Source organism: Falco punctatus (genome assembly GCF_963210335.1).
Source record: "Falco punctatus genome assembly, chromosome: 2".
Taxonomy (NCBI): Eukaryota; Metazoa; Chordata; class Aves; order Falconiformes; family Falconidae; genus Falco; species Falco punctatus.
Window position 1 is genome coordinate 77064887 of NC_137581.1, and position 17251 is coordinate 77082137.

Sequence of the window (17251 nt, forward strand, 5' to 3'; positions counted from 1 at the left end):
AATTTAAGCCCCGCTCCTGTACCAATTTCTACTTTGCAAGTATCCTTAAAGCCACACACAGCCTCAACAAAAAGTTATGTGATTTGACAAGCAAGTCAGTCTTGAAGCAGCAGCAGGAACACTGCAGAGAAAATGTTATACCAACTACTTTACAGCCAGTACTATTTCTGGCTTTAATTTATGAGTCCATTTCCATGCAGAACTGTTGTACCACCTTAAAAAGAAGGCTTTAAATTGTGATATGCAGTTAGATGGGGAAAAAGAAAAGAAAAGGGGGCAAGGCAAGGGGTTTCTAATTTCAGAAACAAACAAAAAAATGCAAGCCAACTAGACTGATCACTGTCACCAAAAAAAAGAAGCTGCTCCTGTCCTTGGGGACAGGATAAGGGCCTCTGTTGTTAGAGGATCAGATCACTTGTGCTACTTACTTATACAAGCTGCGTAAGACCGTAGACTCCTGAACGGTCAAAAGACTAAGGACATGGATATAGTGAAGAGCAAAACAAAACATGAACATATCATAATTTCTTATGACAAAATTTTCTTGGGACAAAATTTTCAGTTGATAGAGGTGAACAAGCAGAATTGAATTTCTTTTCCACTGTAGATCATACTCACCGATTATGGTCTGGCAGAAGAGAAGCACTACAGAGAAGAGGAGAAATTTCAGGAGGGAAACAGGTTCTAGTCAATAGGTTTTGACAAAAGACTGAAACAGTTATACACTCATGATTATGGATGGGCTGAATCTGAAGAAGAAAAATCTGTAGTAGAAATAAATCAGGCATTCTGAGAATTTCTTGATTTGGCTTGAAACACAAAACCTTAATGTGAGCATCTGCCATACAGCTGGTGCTTTAAAACAAAGCAGGTAAAATCAGCGGATGCAAAACTAGCTCACATTTTCTGAAACAAAATCCAACTCAGAATATTGGCAAATAATGCAGACACCACACATATCCTAGAAACATGAATATCAGTGTTTCAAAACCACCCTCCAGAATGTGTTCACACAGAAAAAAACTACATGTAAATGTAACTAATGCTAGGAAGACCTAATACACTATGTAATATGGTCCAGTGCAGAAATCTACGCACAAATGGCATACACACCAATAATCACCTACTTAGGAAAAGCCACATCTAGGGATCATATTCCTACCTTTCTTGTAACGAGGTGGGTATGAGCCACTGCATAAGATGGAGAGATGGCTAATGTATTTTGAAACCTGAAAACCAGAACGAAGCACCTCAGATTTACTAGAACACATAAAACTGAAAACACAGACTAGGCAAATACTTCTGCCTTACAGCTTGTTCCCCTGATGATATTAATATCACACAATAAAAAGAGACCTTTAGAAATACTGAAGTACATGACTGATTGAAAACAAAACAATTAAGTTTGAGACTTTTTAAAAAAAATTACAGTTCTGAATACATAGCCTTCAAAATTTAGCTCTTTTAGTAATTATGTGGTTGAAGCTTGTTAAAGACACGCACAATACGATTTTTTGGAATTCAGCGTTTAATGGGGAAAAAGCACCGTAGTTTACTGAAGAGCAGTTCATTTGTGTCACCTAGCATTGTACCAGATGTGACTGCCAGCTGGCTCCACAGCAGCTAGAATGGGCAAGCAGTCCCAGCAGGCCAGCTTGCAAAGCTGGCTGGCATCTCTCCTGTGAAGCCCAGAGTAGGGTGCCTAGAGCACTGTTGTAAAAAACCCCAGCGTTCTCTTCAACCAAATTAGTATGTGAAATCTCATATGCCAGCATCCATTAGATACAGAGTAAAACATGTCCATAAAACGTTCAACTGAATTACCTTTACAGTACAAGAAAAAGTGAAAAAGAAATTATAGCACAGTTTGACTCTTGGTGTTATTTTTTTATATTTTATTCATCTCTGATCTAGTACTTGGTAATCTGAATTTACCTTAGGCTTTCCTTGTATAGCTACCATCACTGTAAAAAACAAACTTCCCTATTTCCAAAAAGGTTTTGCTAGGTACTAGATAAATGCAGCTGCAGACCTAGCCAAGTCATTACGAGAACCTGGCTCCGGATCCACTAAATGCAATCTCCATTTCTACACTTCTTGTTTTAACACAATCTAAAGATTTTTTTAAAGGAAGTGAATGAAGTGTGTGTTTAAAGTTCAGACAGAATTCTGCTGAGGAGGATTTTAATTAAAAAAGCTCCATCTCTAGAAAGCCTCCCTGACACGAGTTAGGAGAACAGTTAAATGGAAGGAAAATTTACATACAAAATCTTGAAAAATCTAGGGTTATCACACTTTATGAGCCATGTCTAATTTGTATGTGGCACATCTGGTATAATAGATACGATATACAAGCAGGCAAATATTTGAAGTAGTAAGTGTTTCCCAGTGTTAAAACAAACACCTCAACACTTCAGATTTTTGTTCAGCAATTTTTCCACAGTGGGAGAGGAAGCAGGGAAGGAAGGGTACTTATCTACTTACCTACTGTTACATTCTACCACTTAGGAATTATCACTCACTCACCAAGATTTTTGGTTTCAAATCCGAGTAGAAAGTGTTCCATTTCATTTGGTTCATGTTCACAATATTTCACTGCTTAACTTGGCAAAACATCAAAATACAACATTTTCACCCTTCTTAACCTCTCCTGTTGGCACAGCAGTTTATTAAAGCTAATGCCTCATAGCAAATTACCATTTTCCCTCTAAACCAATATAATTCTGTTGTCATGAACACCCTGTATTACAGCTTCACCCAACTGGAGAATATTTGTTCCTTCTTCGCAGGTAAAGGGCTACAGTTTCTGTTCAGTTATTCCCCAGTTACTATTGAAATATAATTTGTCAATGACTAAATATTATCTGTTCTGATGACCACTGAATGCTGAAATGTCCAAATAGTATATTAGATGAAAAACAGATTATCACGTAGAATCCTAATGTTCCAATTATCTGCACTTTCAAAACCACCTACCATATTTCTATGTCCATGCCATGTTGAAATAAAACCCAGAAGAGTCTGGAACAGTAACATACCTTCATCAAGGAGCTAATGATGACCAGCAGACATTCTCCTAGACTGAATTATGTTGTAGCCAAAATGTAACAGGACCTGCTTATTGATTGACATGGACTTCAATAAAAAAGAAATCTTCAGGTCTGCTCCAAGTTTACTTATTATTCCCTTTTCCTTCCACCGCTCTGCCACAAATCTGTCTTGTATCTAAAATCTTCAGAGCAAATGATTTCTCTGTTCCCCTTAGTAGCTGGTTTCCACAGAATTATGGGTTTAATTTTCTGGTGAGTCTTGCAGAATAGTATCAATTGGCATTAAGTATACAGTGTGTTACACCTATTCTAGCAGATGTCCCCAAAAGACATTTATGTCTATCTCTTGTCTACTCCTGTTTCTGCATAAAACACTAGGAAAAAAGATTTTGTTATTTCTGCAACCCATAGCTGAAAACAGTTCAATTTTATGAGTTCATTCTTTCCTTTTAGTTTCACCTTTTTTGAACTATTTATGTTGTTAGTTAAAGGGAAGGTGGAATTGTGCTAAATTTCATACCTGATACTACTATTTAGTTATGCTGTGAAAACACTCAGAAGTCTGAAAACAATCTCCAAGTGTAACAAATGTTTTAACTGGTTTTAGGAAGAAGAAGCAGATGAAAAATAACAGAGAACATGAAGAAGACGGCATGCAAATTCCTGACAATACACATCAGAAATACATGTAATTTACACATTCCAAGTCAGCTGACACAGATATAGGGAAGGAGAGGTTTAGAATATTACTAATTCTTTTTGAAGTATTTGATCATTACAACTTACTCATTCCAAACCGTTTTCAGAACTGCAGGATTTAAAGTGGACCAATTAAGAGTTTTAAGACAACAAATTACAAGGAAAGCTAAATTCAATACAGTTTACCTAAACAATTTTTTCCTCCTATGTATACCAGGTCAAGATCTGAGCTCCTAACTGAATTCAGATTGATTTCTCCTATTTATTATATTTTTTTTATCAGTCAGCAACTTTCAGAATCATTTTAACATGAAATTACATTTTTAAAAAAAGAAAGACAGAAGTTCTGCAATTTCTAGTTGGTTTTGAACTGGTATTAATTAATTAAATTGTAGTAAACAGTAAGTTATATCTTATCCATCTCAAATGTGAAATCGAAAAACTAAAAAATAAGAAAATAAAAATTACTGATAACAGCAAAATACTGGAAATGCGTGAGGAAATTACTGGGAATAGAAATAAACATAATATAAACAGAAAGCTTCTTTTTATTGTTCCCAAAAGCATTAATTTGCAATCCTTGTCTATGACAGAGATTAAGAAATACAATAAATTTGCCTAGAAGATTTTAATATGTTTTGTATACCTAAAATTATAACTGCTTAGAAAAATTACTAGATCAAATTAAGAACATTTTATAATACCATTTTATAGTGCTGTGAAGGCCATGTTTGGCTGTTAAGCAAAATAAATCCCCATCTTGCTCTGTCAGAAGGGTTAAAAAATCCCTCAGGAACATGGCATGCAGTGAAATGCCTATGACAATATATTCCATAATCAATTTCTAGCTCGATGGCTAGAGCACACGGCTCTGTGGAAATCTGAGTTAATCAAACACACTTCAGTTCCTAGGGACAAGATTAGCACAGTCAGTCAAATCCATTGCAAAGGTGATACCCTCTGCCTGAATGTAGTTCTTTAGGCTGAATGTTTCCGTACAGCAGGCATTTCAACCAGCTACACCAGAATCTTCAATTGTCATTACTTCTTAAAAGCAAGAAGCCTCTTGACATAAGGATTCTTTCCTACCTGAAGCTTTACAGCATTCTGGTACTACAGCACACAAGGGTATCTTCTATTTTTTCTGACATCACATTGTCAGTATTCTGATGGAGAAAACATGCCCCAGAAGAACAAATCTGCACTTAGCTACAAAGAAACCCCCGTAAATACAACTGAACAGTAGCAGAATGCTGATGCTAAGATAGAAACAAAGTGACAAGCAAATATAAGCTAGAGTCACAGTGCTTTACTGACTTCCCAACACCTTCCCATGAAAAATCCTGTGGTGCCTGGCTAACACAAGAAATACCCAAGCCACTCACAGCTGCTTTTCAAAAACCCTGGCAAAAGGTGATTATTTCACTTTTCTATTTTCAAACCAATGGGTAAATTGTGATGGAAAATATTAAGCATTCCACTAGCATCGATCCTTGCTAACCTGACATGGTTGACTAACTTAAAATAATTCTCTGGATTATACATGACACCAACTACCTCACAAGATTTTAAACGTGCATTAAAGCAGGTGGCCACCAGCAATTTCTCTTATATCTCACATCTGGTACCATACTCCATATAAAGTATATACATTATCTTCTGCTAATAAATCAAGACTTGAGTAAGAACTCTTTTATCTAATTTCCAGTCTTGAAACTTAAAAGCTGTAAAATAATATTCTTTTTTTCTGCATCTGTGGACAGTATTTTAAACTGATTTCTTCTTTCATGGAAGCCTGACAGACGGCGTATTGAGATCATATACATTCTTCTGTATTGCTTCATAAATGTATTATCTTGACAAAACTTCTGCTTCAGAACCCAGTAGCACAAACAAAGCTTATTAGAGGAAAATGTTTAAAAAACCTTAAGAAAATACATGGGAAAAAATTTCTTTCTCCTAGGGCTGGGATGAGGGTCTACACTCAACAAAGAAAGAAAATGTTTTTTGGTACAGGATCAATACTTCATCAGAATTATATCCAATGCCAGAAATAAAGAGTTCTAACATGGATTGTAAGCCTGTTTGACATCCCTGACACCTGCATTTATACCAGTATATCAAACAACTGTTTCTTCTGAGGGCACCAAGTCCTGGTTTACTCCAGTGAAGACTGAAATATTATTTTTAGCTACTAAAGTATTATCCGTATGTTATTCCTTCAGTGTTCATAAATCTGTTTCAATGCAAGTCATATTGTGCAATATACATCCTTGAAAGGAAGCTGGTTCTGTAGCAACTAGTTTGCAAGACCAAATTAGTTTCTCCTTCATGAGAAAACAGTCTTATGTTTAAACAAAACAACTGATTATATGGGTGAAATATTTTAGCTGAAAGATGATGCAGCAGTATAAAAATACATTGTTCTCTTTAACTAAGCACACAGCCTATCTAATACTACCAGTAAGTTTTAGGGGCTTAGAAATGGGTGAATGAAATTCCATTTTGAAATTTTAACTGCCTATCCAAGGACTTGAATAAAGATAGTAAATTAATGGATGGAAAGCATTACAGTCAGGTGGAATGAATTCTGAAGCTTTTCTCTGTCACGTAACATGTGATTTAATTTATTACACAATATCCAAAAAGTATAATGTAATATGTTGTAAGTCACATTTTTAAAAGCATAAAATATAAGCAATTTGTGGGATTCTGATTAGATATTCAAAAATTATGATGCTGCTAAGAAAGATTAAAAGGATGACTAAAAATAAGCAAAGCATGACATCGTAATTTGCAGATTCGGTTATGATTGTAATTATTATTTATCCTCAACAAAATAAAGTGCCCACCTTTCTGCATACCCCCCAATTTTCAAACAAAGAAAGTTAGAAATGGAATCACCACATGCTTAAGAGCTATTACCAGCCTTTATGACTTCATAAGAAATCAAGCCCAAACACTATGTAAATTATCTTTCAGGAGATAATTTGCCATTTGTGCAAGGAAGTATTGGGCTTTTGATCAGTAATTGGTTTGCTAAGCATTCTGACAACATGTAGATTTTTTCCCCAGTTAATACTGTGATCTTGTTACATCCCACTTATTTTACCTTAAGCACAGCGTATTTGATAAAGAAATATATTCCGTAAATACAGATAAGATTTGTTTCCTTTGAATGCTGTATTTTTATCTCCTCTTTCCTGTGTCTCAGCCTCCATCTCCCTACTGTTTTTTTCTCCTCCTCTTTTCTCTTCAGTATGCCTCCTCATCTTCCTCTGTGAATGGACAGACTGATGATCCGTTCAAACACAGATCAAACAAAAAATGTCTATAGGACAGTTTATAGTTGTATTCTGCAACTGCTTAATGTAATATGCCATAAAAGCTTTGTGTTTGCAAAGAATCCTTTAAAATGCTTTTGGTTTTCTTATGTAAGATAATATCATCAGTAAAAATAGTGTCAGTTCAAGTTTACAAAAAACATTTGGAAGTTCATCCACATTTAACAGTCAAGCAACAAGAACAATGCCAGTAAATTCTTTTGAAAGCAACATGAGGTACAGCATTTTATAGCAATCCTGGGGATCACAAAACTGCAGTGGGGGAACCTCACTTTTTTTACACACCATTCTACAGGCCATGACATTTTAGGCTAAATGATATGAGGTGTGATAAATGCAAGCCTTCGTTTGAATACAAACAGATTCTTAAAATATTTTAACTAGGAGTATAAGTGAAAATAAATTAGGCCAGTGGGATTTAGGTAAAGAATTCAGATTCTGTGGGATTTTCTTAGTTTACTGCTTAAGTTAGAAATTACACAAGCTTTGAAAGTTTTTGGCTCTGGAAACAATCAGGGAATTATTCTGAAATTAAATCACTATCTTCTGACTGCAGCATAAGAACAAACAAAAGTCAGTGTATTTATTCTTAACAACACTTGAACAGGTGCTGTCTAAACTTCCCTAAAGAGCCATACCATAAGTTTCTAAGCTCCTACCTTACTCCCATAGTGTTGTAAACCCAACCTCTTTTTCTCTTAGGGCAAAAAGATGGAGAAGTGCAAAACGGAAACTGAAACCCATGACCCAACTTCAAGTTTCTAAGAAATCTAATTAAGCTCTTCTCCCTGTGTAGGGAGATACTGGCACCTCCAGAGAATAAATCAGACTTTGTGTGACTGCACTTAGTTGTAGTTAAGCATTCAGATCTTTGTTGTTGTTTCAAATAAAAACAAAGTCAAAAGCTAGCACACCGCATATTTGTCTCCATGGCTGACAGCAGTGATTCTTCCTACCAGCTTCTTAAAAGGATCAGATAAAAATTACTCTGCAGATGTAATTCCAAGGCTGAGGTAGGCCCTACACATCACTTAAAGCAAGTGCAATGGCCAGAGGAGTTGCCAAAGCAACACATATTGGGCTCCACTTCTCCAGAATTCCCATTTTCTGAAAAAATAGGGAGTCTGTTTGGAACTTGCTTATACTGAGTATCTCCAGCACAACTCCTTCATAGATCAAGTGTAAGAAACATGCACAGTGCCCACCCAAGTGGATTCTTTACTAGTTCCTAAACAGGGGCTTCCTCAGCCACACATAATGTGGGCAACCGGTTAACCACATTATCAAGTCACTTAGATATCTACCTGCTACTCTTACTTTATTTGAACACAACATCTTCAATTTATTCTTTTACTAGTCTGATGATTATAAGAATGACAATAAAAAGGTATGGGGGAGAAATGTAGATCCATGACTTGTCCAAACCCCGAGCTACTCAATGAGGTTAATTAGGGAGGTGGAGAGGTTATTTCATCTGACCACATTATCAACATACCTAGTTTTGCTATGCCTTGCCCTCCCCATTTTAAGTCAGCGGGTCATGTCCTACACTGACTTAGGCGTGTCTTTGATTTTTTTAACTTATTACTATAAGCACATGACTTCATTAGAGGCTGTATTCTGCTCTGAGCTCAGACTGGTGGCAATAAGGTGGCAGGTTTCCCAGTGCACAGAAAGCTATTTGATGAACAGAAGGATAGCCCTACCTGATAACACGATCTCACTGACACTATGGAACTGGCCCTATTACACTTAACAATATGCTACAAAATTACGATTGAAAAAGCATGAACATTTTTCTTAGTGAGGCAGAAAGATGAATCCGTAAGTGTTTCTGGGTAGTTTAAACTTCAGCCACATATCTTTTTATGAAATAAAAGTTAAAATTCAAAGGCATAATTGACAGTCACAGATGAATGAAATGAAGAGCAAATGAATAGCAATAACACATGTAATATGTTGTAATTAATATTATCAATATATAACTATATATTATATATTGTTATACTGTATTCTATTCCACATATTATATACTTTTTCAAGTTAATCATCTTCTTCAAAAAAATGTGATTTGTAACTTCGGCATGCAATTTTTTCATCTTAATACGAAGTCTGTTTTAAAATGCGTGCATGAAAACAGCACCGTGTAAAACAAAACAGTAAAATGTTATTGAAACCCTTCCATTTCCATTCTTTAACTCTCATTTTTACTGTGCAGTCTTACAGGGTTTCCTCTCATATTTAATGAATGATGAGTGCTCCAAGGCTACATGTGTATTCATATGACTACGAATTGTTCAGGAACTTCCAGCAGCAGGGTAATACAATATACTATAAGAGTTCAACGTGGGTTAATTGCTCTGCAAAACGGGTATCTTTTTTTTATGACTCAATCCCCTTTGGGAATGCCAAACCTCCCCCTGAACTGACAGAAACCGTGCAAGCGGGGGGCCCACTTCATTAACAGGAAGAAAACCTACTAATTTTACATAACAAAAAAAAAAAAAAAAAAAAAAAAGAAGAACATATTTTGCCTTCAATTCCATGAAAAATCAGACACACAAGGTGCGTGACAGGAAAATAGGGACCTAATTGTTTAGCGCCCTCAAGAACTGTTCACAACAGGTGGAAAGAAAGGCAGGGAAAATTGACGCAAAGATGACAAATCCTAATACAGAAATCTTTCAGCAAGCATGTAATGAAAAATGGTACTGCACAGAAAAGTCTGGGAATGGCACAGAACCAAATCAGTGCCAAAAACTTCCGAATTCCTCCCTTTCTACAGGCAAGGAAGGGAACAGACTCTTGGCTGTATTACAAAAATTCGTGCATGATCTTTTGTTATCAGGCTAAAGGACAGCTTTCTCTAACACTGGATGATGCAAAACACTACCAATAAGTGAACAGAAGAATAATGTATGAAATACTATACATTTAAAACTAAATTAGCAAAAATTACTGTTGAAATTAATTTGATTTGATTTAAGGGAAACAAACATATTCTGCTATTTGAGCTAAACTTTATCACCAAAGGAAGGCACAAAATATTCAATGTAAGAAAGCCTTTAAGGAAAACAAGCACGGAAACAGCTATTACTAATGCACTAACTTTTTTTTTTTTTTGAGAATAAAAAGCTTTTCAGCCCTATAAATAGAAAAAAATGGAAGTTAAAATGTTAGTAACCCCAATGACGTAAAGAACAAAGGAAGATCGTATTATATCAATACTATGTTTTATGGGAGAGATATAGATTAAAAGCATAAAATTCCTTAAAGAGCAGGTCCACTGCCACTAGTATCTAACTTCGTTTTTAGGTTAGACATTCAAGCATAGCATTCCCATTCGACACTACAGTTTAACAAACAAACAAAACCAAGGGATCTAAGCTTCTAAAAGTAATAAGAACTACTGTGAGAGTTCCCTGCACAAAGAAGTACTCATTATCCAAACCGATAAAATATTTTTGGTTATGTATCTGTAGGAAAGATTAGGTATAAAATGCATATACCACTTATGTTGCAACGGACTGATTTATCAGCACACATTTTTAAAATATTCAACAGCAATGCTTCCTGCCGACCACGGTATTTTCCAGCTCTCCAACACACATACTTGAGGAAGAAGGGTGTAAGGGGTTAATTTTTACAAACTGTTAATGTTGGTGATAAAACATTTATTTATAGCAGACTACTAATGTACTAGGATAGTCTTACCATGCTAAAAGACAAAGATTGTGCTTTGAAGACTCTGTACTCCAACAACCCATACATCTTCAAGAGAGGAAACCACAAGGTCAGTGACGCAGATTGCAGTTGGTTTTGACTATTACAGCAGAATGACCTCCTCCACCCACCTAAGCCTAGCTTACGAGACACAGCTAGCTAGAATAATATCAAAAGTAGTAAACAATTTTCATAGCTTTTAAGAAAATGGTTGATGAAGTTGAGCCAACAGTTTTAAGAAGAATAAGTCTGGCTTGTAGTTACAGTCCTAGTGGAATTCTGAGGCATGTATCTGAGAGGGGAGTCTTTAAACAGGTATGGCTGACGATGGAATGAAAACAAGCACTGTGACTGCATGACATATTTGGCAAAGTGTACGTTAATGCCGAGTTTCTATCTTCAAATGACACTTCAATCCACTTCCCACAACTTACCTGATTTTAATTTGGTTTTAAAAAAGATATGGCTTAAACTGAGCAGAAGGGAGATTACTGAGGTGCACAGAATGACTAAACACAAGGCCACTGTGCCTACACAGAGTAAAACATCACAAGGATTTGGGAAAAAACCAAAAAAATCACTAAGTGCAGAATAGTTTGTCAATCTCAACTTGTTTGCTTGTGCCTCTGAAGCGCCATTCCAATGTCCTTCAACTATATGCTACTCTTACTTTTCAGTAACTTAGCAGCACATGTAACTGAATACAAATAAACCAAGAGTTTTAACATAAAATGAGTTCTAATGCTCACTTTCCAAAATCACACCTGTAGTACAATTTTAAAAAATTCAAGAACTTGAATCTAGAAAAGCATAAAGAAAACTAAGAGCACCAATGATGTAAAGGATTTTCTTTTTCAAAGCTTTTAACTGTTTGAAAATTGTTTATTCTAAGCTGACATTTTATTTAAATATCCTATTCAGCAATTACGAAAGGAACTTCATCCTGCATTTCATTCCCACTAAAATTCACTATTTTTGTGTCAAACTCTTCCCAACAATGGCACTTTGTGCTTCTTAAATATTGGGGAAAAGGGATCCATGATGGCATTTCATGTAGAATACATCACATGCTGGCTTAATCATGTATAAATCGAATCTTCTGACAACTAAAACATTAAAACAGGATATAAGATGCCAGTAAAGAATAAAACTAAAATGTATCAGTAATTTTTTTAATGAGATGCTTGAGAAACCATTCCAGCCAATTACAGTGTGTGAGTCTAGTGTGTCTCTACAATGTAACACTTGTATCACTATACCAAATGCATCCTCAAAAATAATGGTTTCATCTTAAATCATACAATCCCAGGCATGCTCTGAGGACAGGAGACAGAGAAAATGGAACTGCTTCTGGCAAGGTTAACCTGTTCAGGTGGCATTAGGGTAAGTATCTTTGAAGACAAGGTTTCTGAAATGAAACTTACAGAAAGAATTTCCGTTTAGAGAAAAAACAAGGAAGTGTCTAATCTTTGGTAGGGATTTTAAATTTTAGTTTAAGAAATAAAAATAGAAATGCTTTTAAAAAGAGCCTCAAATTATTCAAATAAGTTTTAACATGAAATAATAAAAGCAATATTGATAATGTAAAACTATATGACATTTAAACAAATCTTTATTTTGCAATTAGAGTAATGCCATTTAATTTTAGATACCTACAGGTGAATTCACACTTCGTTTGTTACCATACATACACATGAATGTATGCCAGTGATAATACAGTGTGTATGTTAATAAAACCACCAAGACCTGCCATCTGGAGAGCTAATGAACAATCAAGGGATCCCAAATTAAACTACAGAATTTTCCCTTAGAATCTTTAGGATAACACTGTCAAGTTCAATCTATTCACTTAACCTCCAGAATCAATTTTTCAAACTTTATGACAGGTCTAATAGTTTCCACCTGTTTCTCTTGCTTGACTTTTGACTGGCACGTTACCAGCCAGGGTGGAAATGCAGACAAAGACCCCTATTAGGCTCCGGCTGTTTCTCTACTGTGAGGTTGCTCGGCCATTAAATTAGTTCCAGCCCACTTTCTCCTTCCACTCTTAATTTTTGGGGGGTATAAAGGTTTGGAGAAGTGGAAAGGAAGACAGACAAAATTTTGACATTCAGTTGGTGCAAAAGGTATAAGAAAATCTAAACTCATGAAAGTTAAATGCTAAATTTATTTATAATTTACTAACTAAATTTACTACCAATCACACTAATTAAGTTCTTGAGGTGTCTGTATCATGTTTTCAAATCATCACAGGCTTGGTAAAATTTGGGAGATCCTAAGGCAGTCTATCATGTAACAAGTGTTTATTACAATAGATGATTACATAAACACAGTATTGCAATATTTTTTCTGGGAAGCACAAATGATCAACAGGTACCTATTTTTTGTTCAAGCAAAGGAAACCTTTTTTCTTGAGATATGGTTTCCTTTCATTCAGAGTGGGCGATTATAAAAACGTGTCATATACATACGTTAACAAATTTGTATTGGTTCATTTGGAAGTACCTTAAAAATCTGACAACTTTTTTTTTCAATAAAAATTACCTAATAGGTATTTGCATCAGCTTCTAGTGACTTATGAAATGTTATCATCTGTGAAGTCTAAGGTACTTTGCTGATTTGCAAATCACATGGACTATATTATTCTGTTATCTGCGACAACAAAGTATTTGTAACAACCTCAACCATAATACTTAAGACAAATATTTTACCTTATTAAAACAAAGGTCTTTCTGTAAGACAAATTGAATTGTTCCAATTATAATCTGATTAGGATCATCTTCCCAGTATAAGCTAATTAAGGCCAGTACTTCTAGTTTACATCTTACCTGAAAAATGACTACTTGAGCTGCACCATGATGGGGAAAAACTTGAAGACCTACATCTGTAAGCACTTCATTACATTTGGACTCTTAATGTAAAAAAGCAACCTGAGTGCTGACCGCTCTGCTGGTACAGCACCTTAAAGATATGAGAGTAAAGTTTCCACAGTCACTGAAAAACCAAGACCACTTCTCTTAGCTCCCTTGCCTTTCTTGATAACATAGTCAATCACATATAAATTGGCCAGACATGACTCTATTTAGTTGTGATATCTAAACAAATTCAAAAAACACTGAACTGTATACCTCATCTTACTGAGATGTGTGAATAATGCTACCAAGAACCCCACCAAAACCAGCTGTCAGAGAAGAAAGGTCTTGACCTATTAATTATCACTTTGTCTGTTACTTCACAGTACTTCTGCTTTCAATCCAGTGGGCTGAACATGCTGTGAATATTAAAAATTAAGAAGCAAATGATACAAATGCTTCTATAAAATAACTCTTTTCTTTGTGGCCTCTGATCTTGGATTTGTCTACATCCAAATACCACTGCAAAATTAGTTGCAGGATAAGGATGTAGATCTGGGGGAAGGGGAGCAGAAAAACTAGATAGCAACATTTTTTTTAATGTGTGTGCACATAAGTACATATGCACACACAGAAAACAGTTTGCAATTAAAATAAATTGCTATTTGATTCCAACTGTCTCTAAATTGCAATATTTTAGAATAGACTAGCATTAGTAAATTCTAGCACAGCGTCAAGGCTACAAACTGATTTACTTTAATACTGTTCTAATGCATTTTCATTCACAGATTTTGTGTGCATATATTCTAAAACAAATCACCTTTTATTATTTGCAAGAAAGCATAATCTTTAACACATTGGTCTCACAATTCAGGCTTTCTAGCTAAGAACTAAAGCCATTACTGCTGGTTAACTTATCCGTTACAATAACATTCAAGATGATTTAACTGATGATGCTGATTTAAAAAACAAAATTCTAACCAAAACTCCTGAGGTTATTTTCATCAGTAAAATTCATTTGCAATTACTTCAGATAAATCAACACTGATATTCAAAAGTAGCTGCCAAGAAAAGTTATAGCTGCAGGTAGAAACAGACGTAGAATAATCTGTCCTGAAAAGCAACAACTTTCCAAAGACAGTTTTTTCCACCAGACTATTTCACATGAAATGGAATAGTATGGTCTTTGTACATAGACTCGAACCTAACGCTTAGTAACTGTGACTTTATCACTTACTTCCACTCAAAACTCTAATGAACTACCTTCTCAAAAGCATCCCACAACTTGTTCATAAGGGTCATCTATGTGATGATGAAAGAATGTCTAGCATAACCCTAATCAATGTTTTCAAAAAATGAAACAAACCGACTAAAGAGTATTTTAGTGAAATATTCAGTAAAAGGAATAAGAGAAAACAGTAATGTTAAAATTAAGGCCACAATCTACTTGGTATAATTTCCATCAAATAACTAACTTACAAAATAACTTGTACTAGAAAATGCATATAATCTCATAAATATGCGTATTTAATACCGTAACTCTCCTATGGTAATACTCATGCTTTGCCAGAAGAATAATGATTAAACTCCACTGTCAAATAAAAATTTGTCATACTCAGCTCTTCCCACCCTTGGTGGCTTAGTATTTTATACATTATCAATTACTATTCTATAAACACAAAGATCTCTATTTTGTGTCCTATCTAGAAGATAATAGTGTTTGGGTTTTGGTTTGTTTTTTTAAATGTATTTATTTATTTTGGCTAGCTTGTAGGCAACAAAATAAAGCAAAGAGAAAAAAGTTTCTTTTTGAACATGGTTACTATAACTGTGAATTCCTGATCAGAAAGTTTATTTGGTATGGTCTAGATCACTGTCTTACCCATCTAGAAGATTCATTGTTGTTGTGGTAACTTCAGTAAAAAGAAGAATCTTTCCCAGCTTCTTTGTTTGAAGATTCTGTTGATATGTCTTCAGGTTGAAATGTTCTGATGAGAACTGTCCCATGTCAGTGATGACTGGCATGATAGAGGGAGTTATCTCCATTTTTGATTCATAGGATGAAACAAATTTAAGAGACACCTTGCTGGATGCTCTTAATCCTTCAGCATCTACATTTCCCTCGAGCCACTTCAGAAAAGCAAGATGGATTTCCTGTGGGCAAAAGAAATAAAATAAGGCATATAAATACAGACCACCACTTGTGGAGACATACAAACATTCTTCCAAGAACATTTTTATTCAAGCAATCATCTTCTACGTCAAAACAGAAAAAAACCCTCCAACTCCTCTTCAAAGATCAATTACTGCTGCTTGTTCCAGTCCAGCCCGGCCTGACTACTTGGTATTGTCTTCCTAGACTTGAGATTATGCTCCTTTGCAGATTACTTAGGCTTAATAATCTTTATAACAGGATACGTAGTGGTTCTCCTAAATAATGAAGCATGGAGTGCACACACTCATCTGTATTATGCAGGCTTTTCAACATGCTAAGTTTCTTTGCTGGAGGCCCTTCAGTCCATTTCTAAGACTTGATTTGAAGGATAAAGCAGTAGCTAAGAAATACATTTACTGATTCCTCAGCTGAATACCTGCTAAAAGGGCTCACACCAGTCACAAGTGCTGTTCCATAGGGCTCAGCATAGGGGCCAGTCCTCTTTAGTATCTATATATAGAGAGAGTATATATAGAGGCCAATTCTGTGAGGTTCAACAAGAAGTGCCAGGTCCTGCAGCTGGCTCACAACAACCCCACGCAGCACTACAGGCCTGGGGCAGAGTGGCTGGCAAGCTGCCCAAAGTGGAAAAGGACCTGGTAGTGCTGGTTGACAGCCAGCTGAACACGAGCCAGCAGCATGCCCAGGTGGCCCAGAAGGCCAACAGCATCCTGGCTTGTATCAGAAACAGCGTGGCCATCAGGACTAGGGAAGGGATCGTGCCCCTGCACTCAGCACTGGTGAGGCCGCACTTGGAATGGCGTGTTCAGTGTTGGGCCCCTCACTGCAGGAAAGGCATTGAGGTGCTGGAGCGAGTCCAGAGATGGGCAACGGGGCTGGTGGAGGGTCTGGAGCACAAGGCTTATGAGGAGCGGCTGAGGGAACTGGGGTTGTTCAGCCTGGAGACAAGGAGGCTCAGGGGGGACCTTACCGCTCCCTACAACTGCCTGAAAGGTGGGTGTTGGTAGCTTCTCCCAGATAACAAGTGATGGGACAAGAGGAAAGGGCCTCAAGCTGCACTAGCAGAAGTTTAGATTGATTATTAGGAAAAAGTTCTTCACCAAAAGGGTTGTCAAGCATTGGACCAGGCTTGAGTCACCATCCCTGGAGGTATTCAAAAGACATGTAGATGTGGCACCTAGGGACATGGTTTAGTGGTGGAATTGGCAGTGCTGGGTTAAGATCTCAAAGTTCTCTTCCAGCCTAAATGATTCTATGATTCTGTATACTATCAGCTAACGGAGGCTTTGCTACTATCACATTAAATATAGACAAAAGTGAGTTAATTAGCTAGCTAAAAGGGAAGCATGTAACTCAAGAATGCCCACAACTAAGAAAATTCTGCCAGTGTATGAAATGCTGTTGTAT

At 36.1% G+C, this 17251-nt stretch overlaps 1 protein-coding gene across 5 annotated transcripts in view; it reads right to left on the reverse strand.

The window, feature by feature from the left end:
* Positions 1-17251, reverse strand: part of HLCS (holocarboxylase synthetase) — a 124099-nt gene that overhangs the window by 62661 nt on the left and 44187 nt on the right. For 4 of the 5 annotated variants that reach the window (XM_080376253.1, XM_080376255.1, XM_080376257.1 and 1 more), the window contains one exon: positions 15551-15822. In XM_080376253.1, the coding sequence (XP_080232379.1) occupies positions 15551-15822 (272 nt within the window). Of the gene's footprint in view, positions 1-618; positions 765-1162; positions 1230-15550; positions 15823-17251 lie in introns of all 5 variants that reach the window. The other variant, XM_080376256.1, reaches the window with a different exon arrangement.